At 42.5% G+C, this 19071-nt stretch overlaps 1 protein-coding gene across 1 annotated transcript in view; it reads left to right on the top strand.

The window, feature by feature from the left end:
- CPZ (carboxypeptidase Z) overlaps positions 1-19071 on the top strand; it is a 148177-nt gene that overhangs the window by 80776 nt on the left and 48330 nt on the right. The window contains exons 5-6 of the mRNA XM_030191145.1: positions 2994-3190; positions 8753-8914. Of these exons, the coding sequence (XP_030047005.1) occupies positions 2994-3190; positions 8753-8914 (359 nt within the window). The remainder of the gene's footprint in view (positions 1-2993; positions 3191-8752; positions 8915-19071) is intronic.

Raw genomic sequence — 19071 nt, 5'->3', positions numbered from 1 at the left:
ATCTGGGCTTGGCGGCCTAAGAGTTATGTGAATTGCAGCTGCTGCCTGACGCTCTCTATGGAGAAATGTGGATGAACATTTTAAAGTATGGGGGGAGGGGATATGACAGGACCCTGTGCTACTGCCCCTGTCACCCTGCCAGCCCTGTTTGTTGCCTTTATAAATTATTTCACTCATTGATCCAGAAAATCTGTAGATCAAACATGTGCATGAGGAGCAAAAATGGAGGAAAAAGACTTCAATTGGTTGTGATTGTCCCTCGATTAAATTTTAGCTGTTCTCTCACCAGGATACAGCACTTTTTCTTACAAAGCTCGCAGCCTCGATCATTGTCTTAAAAAACTCCTTGATAAGAAAATGTATAGAGTTTCAAATCACGTACTCTCTCATGCATAATAATGGCTATTATTGATCTTGGTCCCAATGTGTGTCTTCGCATACATTGAAGATCATATATCATAATGCTTATTAATTCCAGCAAATATCTACACATTGTGTATATAAAAGAAACACAACTTAGCTTTAGCAGCAGGAGTGATCCCAATGGGGACCCATTTCACCTCCTAACCTTACACCCTACTGATGTTTATAAGCTGTTTGAAAAATGAAAACACAAGCAAAAGCAAGCAAAACATTCTTGATAATCCAAAAAAAAAGAAAAAAGAATGAGGATTAAATTCTAACACTCTGGAACTCCTTACTCAATAACAGCATTTCTCCTGTCTTGAATTCTCTATGACAAACAAGAGCAAAAATGGTGCATTATTTCAAAGAATGTCGGTACATGCTTAATAATACGTGATGCTATTTAAAGCCATGTACTATTAATAATTTTACTTGCTGGCTTATTGACAGTGTTTCAACCAATATATGAGGAGGAGATGTAGATAGAAGATTACCACAATTACTACTACTACTTAACATTTCTAAAGCGCTACTAGGGTTATGCAGCGCTGTACAATTTAAACGAGGAAGGTCAGTCCCTGCTCAAAAGAGCTTACAATCTAAAGGACAAGTATGCAGTCAATCAATGGGGCAGTGTAGGTTTCCTGAATAGAGGTAAGTAGTTATGTGCTACAGAGAAGAGGTGGGCTTTGAGTAAGGATTTGAAGATGGGCAGGGAAGACAATTAGAACAATAATGGATTCACTGCCTCAAGTCAGTGGAACCCAGTGGGTTAAACAACATGATTTAATGGGTACATTTTTTTAATAATACGTGGCTTTAAGTAGCATCACGTATTATTACGCATGTACCAGCATTCTTTGAAATAAGGCACCACTTTTTGCTGTTGTTTTGTCATAGAGAATAAGTTCTACTCGGGCTGCTACTACTACTATTACTACTACTATTTAGCATTTCTATAGCGCTACAAGGCATACGCAGTGCTGCACAAACATAGAAGAAAGACAGTCCCTGCTCAAAGAGCTTACAATCTAATAGACAAAAAATAAATAAAGTAAGCAAATCAAATCAATTAATGTGAACGGGAAGGAAGAGAGGAGGGTAGGTGGAGGCGAGTGGTTACAAGTGGTTATGAGTCAAAGGCAATGTTAAAGAGGTGGGTTTTCAGTCTAGATTTAAAGGTGGCCAAGGATGGGGCAAGACGTAGGGGCTCAGGAAGTTTATTCCAGGCGTAGGGTGCAGCGAGACAGAAGGCGCGAAGTCTGGAGTTGGCAGTAGTGGAGAAGGGAACAGATAAGAAGGATTTATCCATGGAGCGGAGTGGCTAATGTGGGATATAAATGTCATAAATAAATAAATAAGAATTCAAGATAGGAGAAATGCTGTTATTGAGTAAGGCGTTCCAGAGTGTTAGAATTTATTCCTCATTCTTTTTTCTTTTTTTTTTGGCTTATCAGAAATGTTTTGCTTAGTTTTGCTTGTGTTTTCATTTTTCAAACAGCTTATAAACATCAGCAGTTTGTAAGGTTCCCCTGAAGAATTCCTAGGAGGTGAAATGGGTCCCCATTGGGATCGCTCCTGCTGCTAAAGCTAAGTTGTGTTAAAATACACAATGTGAAGATATTTGCTGGAATCAATAAGCATTATGATATATGATCTTCAACGTATGTGAAAATACACATTGGGACCAAGATCAATAATAGCCATTATTATGCATGAGAGAGCATGTGATTTGAAACTCTAGACATTTTCTTAAAAAGGGTTTTTAGACCAATGATCGAGACTACGAGCTCTGTAAGAAAAAGTGATGTATCCTGGTAAGGGCACAGCGAAAATTTCATCAGGGGATGATCACAGCCAACTGAGCTCTTTTTCCTCCATTTTTGCTCCTCATGTGTATGTTTGATCTACAGGTTTTCTGGATCAATAAGAAGTGAGTCATTTTTTCCACTGTTTGTAGTTTTGGTGTTTGCACATTATAGTGGTTTCTCCAATTTTTTTTTTTTTTTTTTTTACTTTTTGTACTTTATAAATTGTTTAAAATACTGTGTCCTGATATACCCGAGAAGTTACTTTCAACATAGCCTGAATAAATGTAACTCTTCCCAGGCTGAATAAAGGCCTTTTTGAGAAGATGTTTGTATTTATGCACATATTTCATGAAATATGTGCAGGTTCTGTTGCAAATTACAGTGCTTCAAGATGCAGTTGATTCTGTAAATGATGTTTGCCCTTTTCTTGAATTGATTTCCCATGTCCAACCTGCTTAGGCACTCTGGTGGCTTTTTTTTTTTTTACTTTTGCTTGTATATTATTGAGGAACAAGATTTTGTTTGGCTGTGTTTTCAAGTGCCCTGATTTCAATTGACCCCTGATGCAGACATATACACGCCGAAACACGGCCCATATTGGGTTGATTCATTAAAGGATTTCTGATTGTCGCACTCTCGAAGGCCCTTTAGTGCTTCTTCTTTGCTCTTCTTGTTTGTGTACCCCTGGACCCTCTCTCTGCTACCTGTATATTAACCCAGGGCATTTGTTTATGGTCCTTTAAATTAAATTTTCTGTTTAAATGAAATTTTTCACAGTTAAGCCAGAGTTTCGTTATGTTGGAAACATGCATGGAAATGAAGTTGTTGGCAAAGAACTGCTGATATACCTTGCTCAGTATTTATGTTCAGAGTATCTTCTTGGAAATGAAAGGATCCAGAAATTGATAAACTCTACTAGAATTCATCTCCTACCTTCGATGAATCCAGATGGCTATGATCTTGCTGCTGAAGAGGTAAAAAGCTTTGATGACAATTTCTTTGTTATTGCTCCAATATGCTATATGATAGAGGTCTATCAAGTTTTGACTAGATTGGAATGGGTAGACTTGAATCACTTGTTTACTCTTTCCAAAAATGCAAGGACTAGGGAGGACATGTTGAAACTACCAAGTAGTACATTTAAAACAAATTGGAGAAAATATTTCTTCACTCAATATGTAATTGAACTCTGCCAGAGAATGTGGTAAAAGCAATTAGCTTAGCAGTGTTTTAAAAAGGTTTGGACAAGTTTCTAAAAGATAAATCCATAAGCTATTATTAAGATGGACTTGGGGAAAATCTACTGCTTATTCCTGGGATAAGCAGCACAAGATCTGTTTTACTCTTTTGGAATCTTGTCAAGTATTTGTGACTTGAATTGCCCACTATTGGAAACAGGATACTGGACTAGATAGACCTTCATTCTGTCCCAAAATAGCAATGTTTATGTTCTTTCTTTAGAAATAGTTTTATAAACCACTTGCACACATAAAGGACTAGATTCTATAAATAGTGCTGAAAAGTCAGCGCTGAAAAATTTAAATGCTGAGTGCTGTTTTATAAAGGATCTGCGTCCTTTTTAGAACAGTGCTAAGTGCATAAACGGTGCCTAACTTTAGGCATTTATTTATTTATTGCATTTGTATCCCACATTTTCCCACCTATTTGCGGGCTCAGTGTGGCTTACAATACATTGTGAATGATGGAAATACAATTTGTTACAGTACGATTATGGGTTACATTTTGAAGAGTTATGGGAAGACAAAGTCAAAGTCAAAACATCATTTGGGGAGTAGAACAATGGAGTGTAACAATGGGCGATAGAACAATAGCAAGAGAACATTAGGGTATAACAATTTTATCTGTGGGTAGAGTTCTAAGTGGTGAAAATACAGGGGAAGAGAATTCAGAAGAGAGTGTATTGGTGCATTTCTGTTAGTGTGTATGGACTTCATGTGTTTTGATCCTTGCAATAAATTTTCTCAAAGAGATGAGTTTTCAAGTCTATTCTATAACAAAGCACGTGAATTCTGGGACCTCCCCTGGAATGCTCCTGAAACACCCCTGTCCGCGCCCCCTTGAAATTATGCATTATAGAATATGATGTGCACGTAACTCCCAATTAATGCCAATTAACACCAATAATTGGTTGTTAGCAGACAATTATTAGCCCTGATTGGCTCATTAATCAATTAAGTTGCACACGCAAATTGGCAATTTGAGCTGATTTGTGCAAGCAAATGTAGTTGCCATATATAGAATCCAGTGGAAAAAGAGTACAGTACAATCCGCTTAAGTGCAAGGGTCTGGGACCAAAGAAATACATGCAGTTAACCGGAGCGTGCACTTAACCATTGTGACCCAAAGAAGCTTGACATCTGATAAACATATGTACAGTACTGTTTATTATACGTACAGTATACAGTCTCCGTTAACTGACTTTATACAGTCTCCGTTAACTGACGTTAGGCTTACTTGAAGTAATCAGTCATAGTCCTCTGTACAATATTGGGTCTGTGAGTTCCATAGACTACGTCTGCCAGACGGTAGAAACTGTCATAGTACTGACATCCAGTGGCCTCCAGATAGGCCCGCACAGTGTTGAGACTCTCCAGCGCTCTTGCAAAAGTGACAGCAGGTTGTTGAATTTCGTCAGCATGTGCCTCGCTGCTCATTTCATCATCTGCTTCATCATGAGCCGTTGCCTGCATGTAGGTGCATATCTCAACATCAGTGCTGTTGTCAGCTGTTTGTAGATTGTAATCAACAGCTACATAGTGATGAAACTCCTCTTCAGTAACACCAGCTGAGATGTCAATAGCCTGTTCATCTGACACATTTGCAATAGCTGCATCTGTTTCGTCCCTCTCCACATCCTTAACAAAGCTTGCCTGCTTATAGCAATTTACAATGGTTGCCTGTGTAACATGATTCCAGGCTTCTTTCTCCATATGTAGGGAATCCAGCAGTGATAGATTATGAGCCAGTTCAACAGCATGTTTATCCTTGCCAGTCTGGTCATCCATAATGCTCATCAGATGACGTAGCACAAGAGCCCGATAATGTTGTTTGAAATTGGCTATTATGCCCTGATCCATAGGTTGGATCAGAGAGGTAGTGTTTGGTGGCAGGAAGACCACCTTGACGTTAGACAGCCTGACATCATCACTGTGTGCAGCACAATTGTCACAAAGCAACGCTTTGTGCCCACATTCTAGTGTCTAACCACTTTAGCCACTGCTTCCAAATTTCCCCAGTCATCCATGAATTAGCATTAGCCTCATATGACACAGGAAGTCGCTTAACATTCTTGAAGAAACGGGACTGTTTGCTCTTTCCAATGACAAGTGGTTCCAACTTCTCACTCCCATCCATATTGCAGCAAAGGAGGATCGTCAGTCGGTCCTTCGACGTTTTACTTCCTGTAGTTTCGGCTCGTTTGAATGCAAGTGTTCCATCAGGAATCACTCGCCAGTAGAGACTGTTTTCGTCAGCAATGAAAATGTCATGAGGTGCAAACTCGTTCAAGATGGTAGGAAGAACTGAAACAACCCAATTTTCAGCACCAAAGTCATCAGTGTTTTGTTTTTCACCATGCTGTTTCTTGAATTTTATGTTGTTCCTCTCCTTCCATCTTTCCAACCATCCAACAGTGGCTTTGAATTCAGTTAGTCTAAGACTTTCAGCTAGTTGATTAGCTTTCTCCATAAGCAGTGGACCAGTGACAGGAAACTGTCTGCTTCTGACTTGAGAAAACCACCGAAGAAGAGCATCTTCTACATCCTCAGCTTTTCCCACCCGTTTACGTTTCCTGTCAGAAGCTGATCTTTCGGCTTCAAGATACGTGAAATTTGACTGGGATTGACACCATATTCTTTAGCAATAGATGCTTGACTTTGTTTTCTAATTTTTAAGAACTTCTATTTGTTCAGCCAGTGTTAAAGTCTTACAGTTGCGCGATGACGACAACGACTCCAGTGTGCACTCTAACAACTTTCTTTCGCTTATTCTGCCTGTGGCAGTTAACCAATGATCTTTCAAATTTATCGCCCCTTTGTCACGTGGCAATCGGCTTCCATATTCCGTGCATGCACTTATGTGGAGTCTTTCCTGCAGAGGAGCTGTCTTAAACCATGCATATAAACGAATCTTGCACTTGTCAGTGGTGCGCTAAACCGAAGTTTGTCCCCATAGAAATTGATGGCGCCAAAAACGGGACCGAAGTACAGCATGCAGTTAAACAGAGCATGCGCTTATCCGACATGCACTTAAATGGAGTGCACTATATATATATAGTAGAGCAAGTGCATAGATACTATTTTATAAAAGCTAGTAGGTGCCTGCTTGTCTTTATAAACTACTATATATGGCAGAGAACATAGGCTGGTTCAATAGTTTTGAATATGGGTGTGGGGGTGGGGGGACTGTACCTAAATAGTTATGACTCATGCAAGCCTGAAGGCTGTTGAGCTGGTGTACAGTCATGTACAGTAGGTATTTCCCTGTTCCTGAAGGGCTTATCTCTCTATATAAAATGCACCTCCAACGTTCTAATGAAGCCTCACTTACCCAACGTTCTAAAGTGAAGTGGCAGAGACCACTTTTGCTCCATGAGTGTCTGCCCCGCCCACACGTCAAACTTGATGACGTCGAGGGCGGAGCACTGACACTCATGGAGCAAAAACGGTCAGTGCCGGACCACCCACACATCACCCAAGCCCCTCCCCTGCCAATCCGAGACCCATGCAGGGGGCGGGGTAGTTTCCCTACTCCTCCCCCTGCCTAACAAACAACTCTAACTGCCTGCCCCCCCAGAACGGCGCTTCACAAAGCCCCTACCCACCCCTCGGTGCATCACCCAACCCCCTCCCCCGGCGCATCACCAAGCCCCTATCCCCCCCCCCAAAACCAGCAACCGCCTCGCCACCTGCAAATACTGTCCGGCCCCTGCTGCTGGGAAAGTGGGTGTGCTACGTGTGTGTAAGACCTGCTAGCTCTGGCTTCCTCCAGTATCTCTCACTCTCCCCCGGGGCAGAACTGACTCACTCAACGCCCCACAACATTGGCAGCAACGCACAACGACAGGTACACAGCCTCCCAATGACGTCACCGTACACCCGCTGGCTCCCACGAAATCTGCAAGACCCTCACATGCTGCTGGCAACGCCTTGCCCTGCCGTTCCCGTTCCGTGCCGTGCTGCTAACGATCTCTGCTGTTGTCTATCTCCGCCAGCTGAGCAGACGTTTACAGCCCTGCATTGCACATTTAAACATGTGCTTCTTCACTTTTAAATACTATGCAAATAACTTGCGCACACAAAGATGTGTGCAGACACGGGACCATGCAAGTCGCCATGGAAACTTGCACATCCTTCCAGGTGTCAGTTGGACGTATGCTCAATGTTATCAGGCCGAATTCTACAGAAACTTTGGTTACGTTGTAGGTATAATCCTTATGAATACTGCAATGCTGTTTTGATATTGCTGAGCGGGGAAGGAGCACAATCAGACGGATGGGAACAGGTGGCAGGGGTGGTCCAGGGAGCGGTACCTGGAACTAACACAGAGGAGAAAAGGGGAAAGGGGGAAAGGGAGAGGGGGAGAAGGGGAAGGCAGAGGGGGGAGGGGGAAGGGAGAGGGGGGATAGGAGGGAGGAAGAGCAGGGGGGCAAAAGGAAAGGGAACAGTAGGGGTGGGGGAAGGGAGAAGGGAAGGGGGAACACACTGTCACTCACATACGCACTCGCACACACTTATTCTGAAACACACACACTCACACATACACAAGCACCCAGTCTCAATCTCTCTCTGACACACAATAGCACAGTCACGCTCTCTCTCTCACACAGTCACTATCACACACACACTCACTCAAACATACACACTATGAGGAAAACCTGGCTAGCGCCCATTTGATTTGTTTGCGAAACGGGCCTTTTTTACTAGTATAAAATAAAAGAGTTCTATGGGGATATGAACCAGGGTGCCCTGGTTTATAGTCCACTGCACTGAGCGCTAGGCTGCCCCTCTGCTCTGCAAGGATGACTGTGTGGCCATTTCTGTAAAACTGCTGCCAGACGAATGTCCTTGTCCCTGGAGTTTTGGTGTTCATTATTTTGATGTTTCAGTTTATAAAATGGCTGTTCATTTTGAGCGTTCTCACATATGTTCGAACTTGAAACCCCCAACGTATTTCCTGTTTGGAAATGGCTGTGAGACTTTTTTTTTAATGTTATGAGCAGGATGTCCAATTCTGACTTGAATGTCCTTTTGAAAATACCCCTCCACAGTATTACAATTCTATAGCTGCACGGGCTTTCAGATTTGTTTATACTATGCATGCTTCTTCATCAGATGAGAACACGTTGCACTTCTGTAAATCTCTTTCAAATCTAGAAAGAAGTTGTCAGATAAAACATTTTGTCCATCTAACTTCCATTAACCATTGCAGATAACGAGTAGCTTGTAGATTATTATTTATTAGGAAAGATGCCATGAGCATCTTGTCTAATTGACCTTATTCTTATAAACATACAGGGAGCTGGATACAATGGATGGACAAATGGAAGGCAAAATACACAGAATCTGGATCTGAACAGAAACTTTCCAGAACTGACAGCTGAATTTTATAGAACACGGAGAATATACGGGGCACGTGTTGATCACCTCCCCATTCCAGAATCATACTGGGATGGTAAGGTATGAAATGAAAAGAAATTCTAACCCTAGAATCAACTATCTAATGATTCAACAATGTGTAACAATAATTTGGAATTTGAGCTCACCTTTCCAAATAATGCTCAAGGCATCTTACAACATTACAGTAATCATGGTGTAATATCTACCTACTAAAAATAGCTTACAATCTAAGGGATAGATCTTCAAAAAAGATTTAACTGAGTAGGTTGAAAATCTTGCTGGCTGGCCCCAGAAACATACTTATTGGCACTTAACTGATTAGGGCCACTGAATATGTTAGTGCTGGGGCATGTCAAGGGGGAAGTTGAAACGTATCTTGTTAGTGGTGATTTTCAGTCTGCTAACTGGGCAGGAAATCAAAAGGGCAGGCCTAACTTTATCCAGGGTGCTTTATGTACACCAGTTTGAAGATCAGCTGGCATCTGGATAATTTCCAGCAGTCAACCAGACCTGGATATTCAGTGCCAGTGCCCAGATTATGCATAGCATTGGATATATGGGTTATTTACTGCCTGCAAGTGGTGTCTTTAAATTTGCTGACTACTATAGGCTGAAAATTAGGTCTATGTGTATATTGAGGTTAAGGCCAACATTAAAATGACCAGTAACCTGCAAGTGTGATAAAATGGTCACTTATAATTCTGCCAGATACTTGTGACCTGGATTGGATACTGTTGGAAGCAGAATACTGGGCTAGATAGACCTTTAGGCTGACCCAGTGTGGCTGTTCCTATGTTCTTAGATCTAATTGATTTTGTGAATAACATGTTTTTTGCATGTGTACTCCTGCAGTTGCAAAGCCCAAAAGTATGAATAATCATTAATGAGGTGAAGAATCATGCAAATCAACTAGCAATTTTCACACTTTAATTTTGAATGAAAAATCGCCTTCTATACATTCTACTCAGTGTGCTGCTGCTGCGCCTAAGAAAGCAAATAGAATGTTAGGTATTATTAGGAACGGAATGGTAAACAAAAATGAGGATGTTATAATGCCTTTGTATCGCTCCATGGTGCGACCACTGAAAATTGATTGTTAGTACCCAATTATTGGCAATAACCCTTGGATTCTATACAGCACCTAGAGATCAGTACTGAAATCGGCATGGATTCTATAACAATGCACGTAATTTAACAAGCTTATCAATCTAATGAGTGCTGATAACTGCACTTAACAAGCAATAATGAGCACTAATTGGCACTGATTAGAATTTAGGTGCACAAATCACTAAGCATATTCTGTAACAAAGTGCACCAAGCTTTTAACATGCGCAGGCAAAAAAGGGCATGGTTATGGGTAGGGAAATGGGCATTTCATGGGTGTTCCAAAATTTACATACCTAGTTATAGATTATGGCCCAGTGTGCCCAAATCTACGCGCTGGAATTTATGTCACATTTCAATAGTATAAATGGATGCGTGTCGATTTAAGTTTATTCTATAATTGGCACCTAAATCTAGGCAGCGATTATAGAATATGCTTAGTTGGCACTGATTTCAGTGCCAATTTTTTAGGCGCCATATATTGACGAGATACTTCTGGTCTAAGCCCAAGCCTTTTAAAGAAAATTCTTAATTCTTTAGAATTTGAAGGCTGCAAAGGCCTTGGTCCAGCCTGCAGAAATGCGGCACCAGTTGGTGGGGTCCCGGCTTCCCTCCCCTCCTTGGTTTCTGTTTTATGCTGTGGGTGAAGGTTTGGTAAAAAGAGTTAGGAAGAGGGATTGGGATTACAGGTGGGACATTGGAGGGAAGAGACTTTGGATGTTTATATTTGAACGTAAGCTGGTAACACATGGTGCTTCTCCATTGGTGGAGTGGAAGGGGAGTGAAGAAGAAAGGTAGAAATCAGTGCTCGCTTTCCCATCTTTCTCCTCTTACACTTCATCAAAGTCCTTTGCCCACCCACCTTGTAAGGTTTAGTTTTTTGGCACACAACCGAAACGTGTGGCAGAAAATAAAAATTATTTTTCAGCTGTGCGTATCGGCTGCATACCAAAAACGAAATTACTGCACGAGCCATGTGGTAGCTATACAGCAACACCATTTTGGCACACTTCAGATGCGTGTAGACGCTTAAGCGGCTTAGTAAAAGGGCCCCCTATAATAGTTTCTGAAATTTTGTACAGCACTGCCATCAGGCTCACCCCTGGAACCCTTCTTAAAAATTGGAATTACATTGGCCACTCTTCAATCTTTAGGTACTGTAGACAATTTTAATGATATTTTTAAGTGGTCAATCCTTCGGGATCCCTGAAGAGAATAACTAAAGGGGTGATTATCTTCTGGCTTTGCCTCCTTTGACAGTGAAATCACCACTTGCACAGGGAAGGCTTTTCAACAGATCTCCTGGTGGGTAGAGCTTACTCTCAATCTCAGTGATGTGGAGTCCAGAACAATCGCACTAATATGTTGGCAAGTGCTGAGAAACAAGAGGTCTGTCTCCGCTCCTTTCCTGCTAGATTACTAAAGGAAAGCACTATGCTTTCAGAGCTTGACCGCATTTAAACAGAGCAGGAGTGAAATTCATTACTTTTGAATTTATTCAAATTTTATACATAAGGAATAGAAGTGAAATTTTGCTGTTTGTGATCTAAACTGTAAATTTTACAAACAGGTTCAACTGAAAAAAAAAAACCCTACAGAACACATTTTTTGTGTTTTTGCATGTTTCTTCATGCACAAATAATTTTGTAGTTTACTTCATGAATCTCATGTTTTAGGCCAGACAAACTGTTCATAGATTTGAAGCTAACATGGTTTATAGAGTTAAGCAAATACTCTTCACACACAGAAAACGTTTCTAAAAAAACAACTTTAAATTGTCAGCAATAGATCTGAGTCACTTTTAAATCCAGTAACTGACACTGAAAAACCAGAGCCTGCATGGCTACTAGAAGGGCAGTGCTGTCACTAATGTGTTTTATAACCACATATCAGGCACCTGCCAGAAAGCCCTTGATCTGTGTATCTTTATTTCTGTTATTTGCATGGTGTGTATGTGTGTGGTGTGTGTGTGTGTGTGGGGGGGGGGGGTACTAAAAGCCGGGGGGTACTAAAAGCCAGCACTACAAAATGTCTTTCAATTGGCTGTTGTCCTTTCTTTAGTTTTGATTAATCAACAAAACTTCACCTGTTGGTATTTGAGAACACATGGCAGGATGACAGGGATCATTCTGTTCTTCTTAAATTGTTTTTAATTCTTCACGCTTGCCATTGTTCAAAGCAACTGGTGCGCTTTTTGTGAAATGTCACTTCATTTTTTTTCTCTGTGAGATGCTGCTGTAGTGTCTCTCACTGTCACTGGCTCAGCTGGCACTGGTTTTATCACTGTAGTTCAGTTCCTTCATTGCTGGCAGTCTATAGCTGTACTTCATCATTGTCTTCTTGTTATTCAGTAGCATTCTCTATGACTCAGATTTTGTAGTGTTTGCCATTTTCAGTATCTTTATTTTGTTGTTCTATTAATATTGTGTACTGTAATAGAATTTATTGCAAAGTTTTATTTTGGTTGTAATCCACTTTGCGGGAGTTACAGTTCAGAAAGTGGGATAGTGCAGGCTATAAATATCCTATATAATAATTTTCACCTCCAATGAAAATGTCTGGCTGCCTGGGTTCATAGCATCTCCTGGGTGCCTGGGTTCGTAACATCTCCTGACGTCAGCCAGCCTCCAGCGTTCCATTCCCCCTCACTGTCCCGCCCTCGCGTCAAGACATAATGACATCAGAGGGCGGAACAGTGAGAGGGAAGGGAATGCTGGAGGCGAGCTGACATCAGGAGGGATGTTATGAACCAGAGGTGTAGCCATAGGCAGGCCTGGACGGACCCAGGCCCAGCCACTTTCCCTGCAGGCCTGCCCATCCAACATCCTTCGCTCGCTGTTGCTGCCTTTTCTCCCGCGGCTCCGGGTACGGCCATCCGGGAGGCAGCATTTAGCGTTGTCTGCGTGCCTGCCTGCCCTGAAATAATTCTTCTCCCCAGGCTCCACTGCATCGATCCCTGCATTCTCTTTTTCGCCCATCGCGCAGTGCTGTCATTCACACAGGCAGCTCCGCTCCCCTTTGCTGCACCCATCCAGCCCTCTCTGATGCACTTCCTGTTTATGTAGGACCAGATGGACGTGGCAGGGGGGAGCGGAGCTGCCTGTGTGAATGGCAGCGCTGCGCAACAGGCGAAAAAGAGAATGCAGGGACCGATACAGCGGAGCCTGGGAAGAAGAATTATTTCAAGGCAGGCACACAGGCAATGCTAAAAGTTGCCTCCTGGACGGCCGTACCCGGAGCCATGGGAGAAAAGGCAGTGACAGCAAGTGAAGGATGTTGGAAGGGCGGGCCTGGCGGGCAGAACGAAAGTAAGTGCTGGACCTTTGGGGAGAGGACGGAGGGGGGGGGGGCTGGAGGGAAGGGATAGTTTTGCCGGAGTCAGACTTGTGGGAGGAAGGGGATTGGAGGGAAGGGAGAGAGCTACTGGATGTGGGAGGGAGGGAGGGGATCTGAATGGAAGGGAGAGAGTTGCATGAGGTAGGAGGAAAAGGAGGAGGGGATCTGGATGGAAGGGGGAAAGAGCTGCTGGACATGGGAGGGAGAGGAAGAAGGGGCTGGAGAGCTGCTGGACAAGGGAGGAACAGGAAGAAGGGCTGAGGGAAGGGAGAGAGCTGCTGGACATGGGAGGGAGAGGAGGAAGGGGCTGGGGAGCTGCTGGACAAGGGAGGAAGAGGAAGAAGGGACTTGAGGGAAGGGAGAGAGCTGCTGGACATGGGAGGAAGAGGAGGAGGGTACTGGATGGAAGGCTTGTTCAGTTTTCTTGATGTATTGATATTTTAGGGCCCCACTGTAATATTTAGGGCATAGTTGGGGGAAGCATAAGTGTGTTGGTGGACCGTGGCTTAGTGGAGGATCAAGAGTGCACCCTCTTATATTTCCCCTAGCTCTCAATGTGGCCTGCAGCCACTGAAGCCAGCACTGCTACCCCCATTGAAGTTATTGGGAGTGGGGTAGATGTGCGGTAGGAGTAGGGGCTTGCGCAGGGCATATCAAGTGGCAGGTGTTTCTCTAGTGCCCATCCATCCAATCTGTTGGCCCACCTAAAAATTGCCTTCTGGCTATGCCACTGTTATGAACGGAATGGAAGCCAGCGCCAGCTAGCCAGAGAACGTTCAGGTACAAATCAAGGGGAGGAGGGAATCGCGGGACATCGAGGAGAGGGAGGAAGGGAAGGGAAGTGGGGGAGGGCAAGGCACAGTAGAATTGATGGACATGGATGGGATGGGAGGACAGTAGAGGAGAGAATCGCGAGACACAGGTGGGAGGGCAGGGAAGAGGAGAATCACTGGACATGGAGGGGAGGGGAGGGAAGAATTGCTGGACATGGAGGGGAGGGCAGGGGAGAGAGAAAAAAAAAGCTTACATGATAGCCTTCCTAGGGCCCGTTTCATTGTTGAGGAAATGGGCATGGTTCCACTAGTTTTAAATAAAAGATAAAGGCAGAATGTAATTTCCATAGCATCCCTCCAGAATTGAATAGATGGGTTATGCACTCTGTTCAGCAGGTGGAGACTAAGAACTACTGGTTTCTATAACCATGCTGTGCAATCCCCAGAGAGCCAATAGTTCTCAGTCTCCAGCAGGTGGTGGATTTGTAGTCCTGGTCAGGTATTTGGGTAGAGACTTTCAGGGGGATGTTAAAGAGAGAGAGAGAGAGAGAGAGAGAGATTTTAGTCTTAGGTGTCTCAGGCTCTAGTTTGTGCCTTGCTTTTTTTTCCCCTCTCAGGTCATGCTGGACAGGGGCTGGGGCCTGTAGGGGTCTCTAGCGTTCCAGGGGTGTCACACTCAGGTGGCCGGGTCTACTACTTACTACTACTACTTATCATTTCTAAAGCGCTACTAAACATACGCAGCGCTGTACACTTGAACATGAAGAGACAGTCCCTTGCTCGGCAGAGCTTACAATCTAATCAGGACAGACAAACAGGACAAACAAGAGATAAGGGAATATTAAAGTGAGGATGATAAAATAAGGATTCTGAACAAGTGAATAAGGGTTAGGAGTTAAAAGCAGCATCAAAAAGGTGGGTTTTTAGCTTAGATTTGAAGATGGCCAGAGATGGAACTCCATAGAATACATAACAGAACGGGACAAGAGATGCATCACAATTCTAGATGAAATAGCACCCATGCAAACCATGCAAACTGAAAGAACTAAAAACACAATGCAGAAGACAAGAATGAGCATGGAGAAAAAGTAAAAATGATAAAACAAAATCCACATGGAAACACAAAAGAGGTAGAAAGAGAAAATAAGACAAGCGAAAAGAAAATTCTATAAAGATCAAATAGGGCCCAGATTATAAGGACTCGAAGAAACTATACAATCTAATAGACACCAAATCAGTGACAACAACAAACGAAGATCTTCCACCTGCAGACAAATTAGCCAAATACTTTGAGGAAAAAATCATCAATTTACATAAAAATCTACCCCAGGAGACCACCAAATTGGAAACCTTCTTAGATGAACTAGACCCACACACAGGAGAAACACCAGCGGACCAAACCTGGACAAACTTCACTCACCTTTCTAATAAGAGAGCAGCCCTAACGATTAAAAAGTTCTCCTCAGCACACTGATCACTAGATACATGTCCTAACTATATTATGAAAACACCTCCCAACCAATTTACTGAAGACTTCACAGCCCATCTAAACTTCATGTTCTGGAAAGGATTATTCCCACAGGATAAGGGAAAGATCCTACTTACGCCAATCCCAAAAGACTCCAAGAAAAAAACCCCAATGATATCTCAAATTACAGACCAGTTGCACCAGTGCAATGACCAAGATGATGGAAAGTATAGTAGCCAAACAACTAACAGAATACATCAATCATTTTTCAATACTACATAAATCTCACTCAGGCTTTAGATCCAACCACAGTACTGAAACGGTACTAATCACACTCCTAACCAAATTTAAGCATTAAATCTCAAGAGGAAATAACAACCTATTTCTCCAGTTCGACATGTCGAGTGCCTTGACATGGTGGACCTCCAAATTCTACAAAGAACACTTGACAATGTAGGAATCAGAATGAAGATATTCTCCTGGATTCAAAGTTTCCTGACCATCAGGTCATACCAAGTCAAGTCTGCATAGCCTTCAAGATTTGTTCTCTGGTGTACAGAATAATCTTCAGCCTCTTACCGGGCTACATAACCGATCTAATAGACTTACCAATCCGGAATACAAATAAATCAGCATGGTCTTACCTTACCCTCCACTTCCCAACATGTAAAGACATGAAATACAAATCAACTTTCAAATCCAGCTTCTCCTATGTCTGCACCAAAACCTGGAATACACTTCCAAAAGACCTAAAACTAAAAGACAACTATCTAATCTTCTAAAAACATCTGACGGCCCACATTTTCAGGAAACACATCCCCACTGAACCAACCTAACCACCCAGCTGACCGATCATATCTACTAAATCCAAACACCTAACGCACCTTCCTACACTTGTATTCTGAACCTATCTTACCTTCCTTAACTATTCTCTATCAGGACACATTATGATCTCATAGATCTATAGAATTTCTAACTTTGTTCTTTACAAAATGCGTAGATTTTACCACAGACCCCATTGTCCCCCTTGAATTGTAACCCTGTTCAATTCATGTTGTAACCTTATTTGATTCATTTTGTAACCAATCCACCAAAGAATCATGTAAACTCCATTGAACCTCTCAAGGTCTGAACCTGGTTCAATACTAATTGCGAGAAAGTTACTACAGAGTCACTGTCTCTCATGAACTGTTAACCTTGCTTGATACTCTGTAATTGTCTCTCATTGAACCATGTGAGCCACTTGGAACCTACCACAAGAAAGAAAGAAAGAAAGAAAGAAAGAAAGAAAGAAAGAAAGAAAGAAAGAAAGAAAGAACATTGCATGGGCATGCCTTGCCATAGAGATGCCACTAGCGGGAGCTTTGAGAGTAAAGGGCCTGCTTAGAAATGGAAGGGCCACTAGAGGGAGCTCTTTCAGTTAAGGACCTACTTAGCTGTGGAGGGACAACTACATAAGTACATAATTATTGCCAACTAGAGGGAGATCTGCCGCACATATGACAGCCTAAACCCGAAGGCTGTAGGAAGTAGTCTTGCCCTTTTTAGGTTAAGAGTAGGAGAGCCCATCAAAGAGTGGAAGAGGTATTTCCCTTTTAAGAATAAAGCCCTAGCTAGGAAAATTCAGGATCCATCTGGAATTAAGATAGGCAGCCTAGAAAATATGGGGTCAGGTATTAGAAGCCCCATAAAAGCACTCTCTAGGAGGAAGAAGTCAGAAGGGAGGGGGGCCTGAAGGAGAAGAATGAAGCTCTATCTGTAGTCTGAGAAGCTGGCCAGAGCAGACAACCCAAGGGCATAGACCCCAAAGCAGGACCCAGGAAAACTGAATGAGAGACTGATCACAGGGGACTGAAAATCCCAGGGCATGGACCCCAAAGGAGATGCCAAGGAAGCTGGACTTACAACAAGAAGGTACTTATTGTTTTAAGTCCTCTTACATGAAGAGGAATTTTTCCAACGTGATGTAGCGTGAAGAAAATAGTTTGAGACATGGGACTAACAGCCATGGGTTGAGGACAGGACCATAAGATCACAGTGAGATATAGTCCTGTCAGCTGTTAGACTGAGACCCCAGCAGTCTACTAAGAGGAACTTAGCTCCTTATTGCTTGCTGAAAGAAAGCTGTATTCATGGGCAAAGTACCCTACAGTCTTGGTTGGAAGGGGGCCTTGCTGGCTGATTTGCACAAGTCTGAGCCCAGGAGGAATGAATAATTTGCATATCACCAATAGCTTCCTAGACAAGGTTGTTTTGTTGTCCGAATAGCCTAAGAGTTTGAAGAAGTACCAGAAGTCATGATTACTTGAGGAAGGGAGAGTCCTGCCTTGACAGGAGCCCAAGAAAAGTGTGTGTGTGTGTGTGTGTGTGGGGGGGGGGGGGGGGGGGGTTGTTGGACAAAGTCACCCTAAGAGAGGGGGGACCTCAGCATTCAACAACCTGAGAGTAAGCACTGCTGTTGAAAGTGTTTGCCTCTGAACAATCTTTCTTGAAAGCAAGTTCAAAAGTACGCTTCAGATGGCTATTGATTGAAACTTTGGCCATAACTAAGGCTGAGCTTCATTGCTGTTTGTCAGAACTCCTGTGATAACTGATTGCAATCTCTTTAAAAGAGATGAGTTAGGTCTGAGCTGATAATGTTAGTCTAAGCATGATGCGGCAAGGGCATATAAAAAAGTAGCACAAGCAATATCATCAATGTAGCTTCTGAATGATCTGATGTAACAGAAGGTTAGGAAGCTTGATTTGATCACAGCAGTCATTTGGATGTCAAAAGAAAGTTGGACATCAAGGAAACCCCCCAGATATTTAAAAGAATCCATAAGGGGAGAGCTTGTAATGTAGGAACATGGGAAAGATGTAGAGGTGTACCTATAATGCATAATGAGGTAGATTTCAGGAGATTGAGAAATATAGAATGCCCCAATTTATCCACCCTATCAGATTAACTGTTCACTCGTCCTCTAGATTGTACACTTGTCTTTAGATTGTTCTCTTGTCTTTTAGATTGTAAGCTCTTTGAGCAGGGACTGTCCTTCTATGTTTAAATTGTACAGCGCTGCGTAACCCTAGTAGCGCTTTAGAAATGTTAGCTAGTAGTAGTAGTAGTAGATGGTGAACTATTAAACAGTTGTTAATGGCATCCAGAGAGGATTTGATATTTGGATATAAATCTAATAAAATGAAAATGAAAAGACGGCATGGTTTATAATAGACAAGAAGTACATTTTATCTGTAAAAATATAATGAAACTGAAAAGTTTTGAATTAAAGGAGCAAGAGGGCTGAAGAAAATGGTGAAAAGGAGCAGTGATAAGACTGAGCCTTGAGTCACATCACAAGGTAAAAGGTGGGAGTCAGAATTTGAGGAAGGCAATGTAATGGTAAATGTATATTCACATAAACCACTTGATTATGGTTCCAATGATGCCTATATTTGAGAGTCTGGACAGTAGTAAGTTGTAATCTATCAAATCAGATGCAGCAGTAAGGTCAAGGGATTCAACCAGGACCACATCCCTCTTGTCAAGTTCTGCC

Source organism: Microcaecilia unicolor, chromosome 2 (assembly GCF_901765095.1).
Source record: "Microcaecilia unicolor chromosome 2, aMicUni1.1, whole genome shotgun sequence".
Taxonomy (NCBI): domain Eukaryota; kingdom Metazoa; phylum Chordata; class Amphibia; order Gymnophiona; family Siphonopidae; genus Microcaecilia; species Microcaecilia unicolor.
This window is presented reverse-complemented; position numbering and strand designations above follow the sequence as displayed.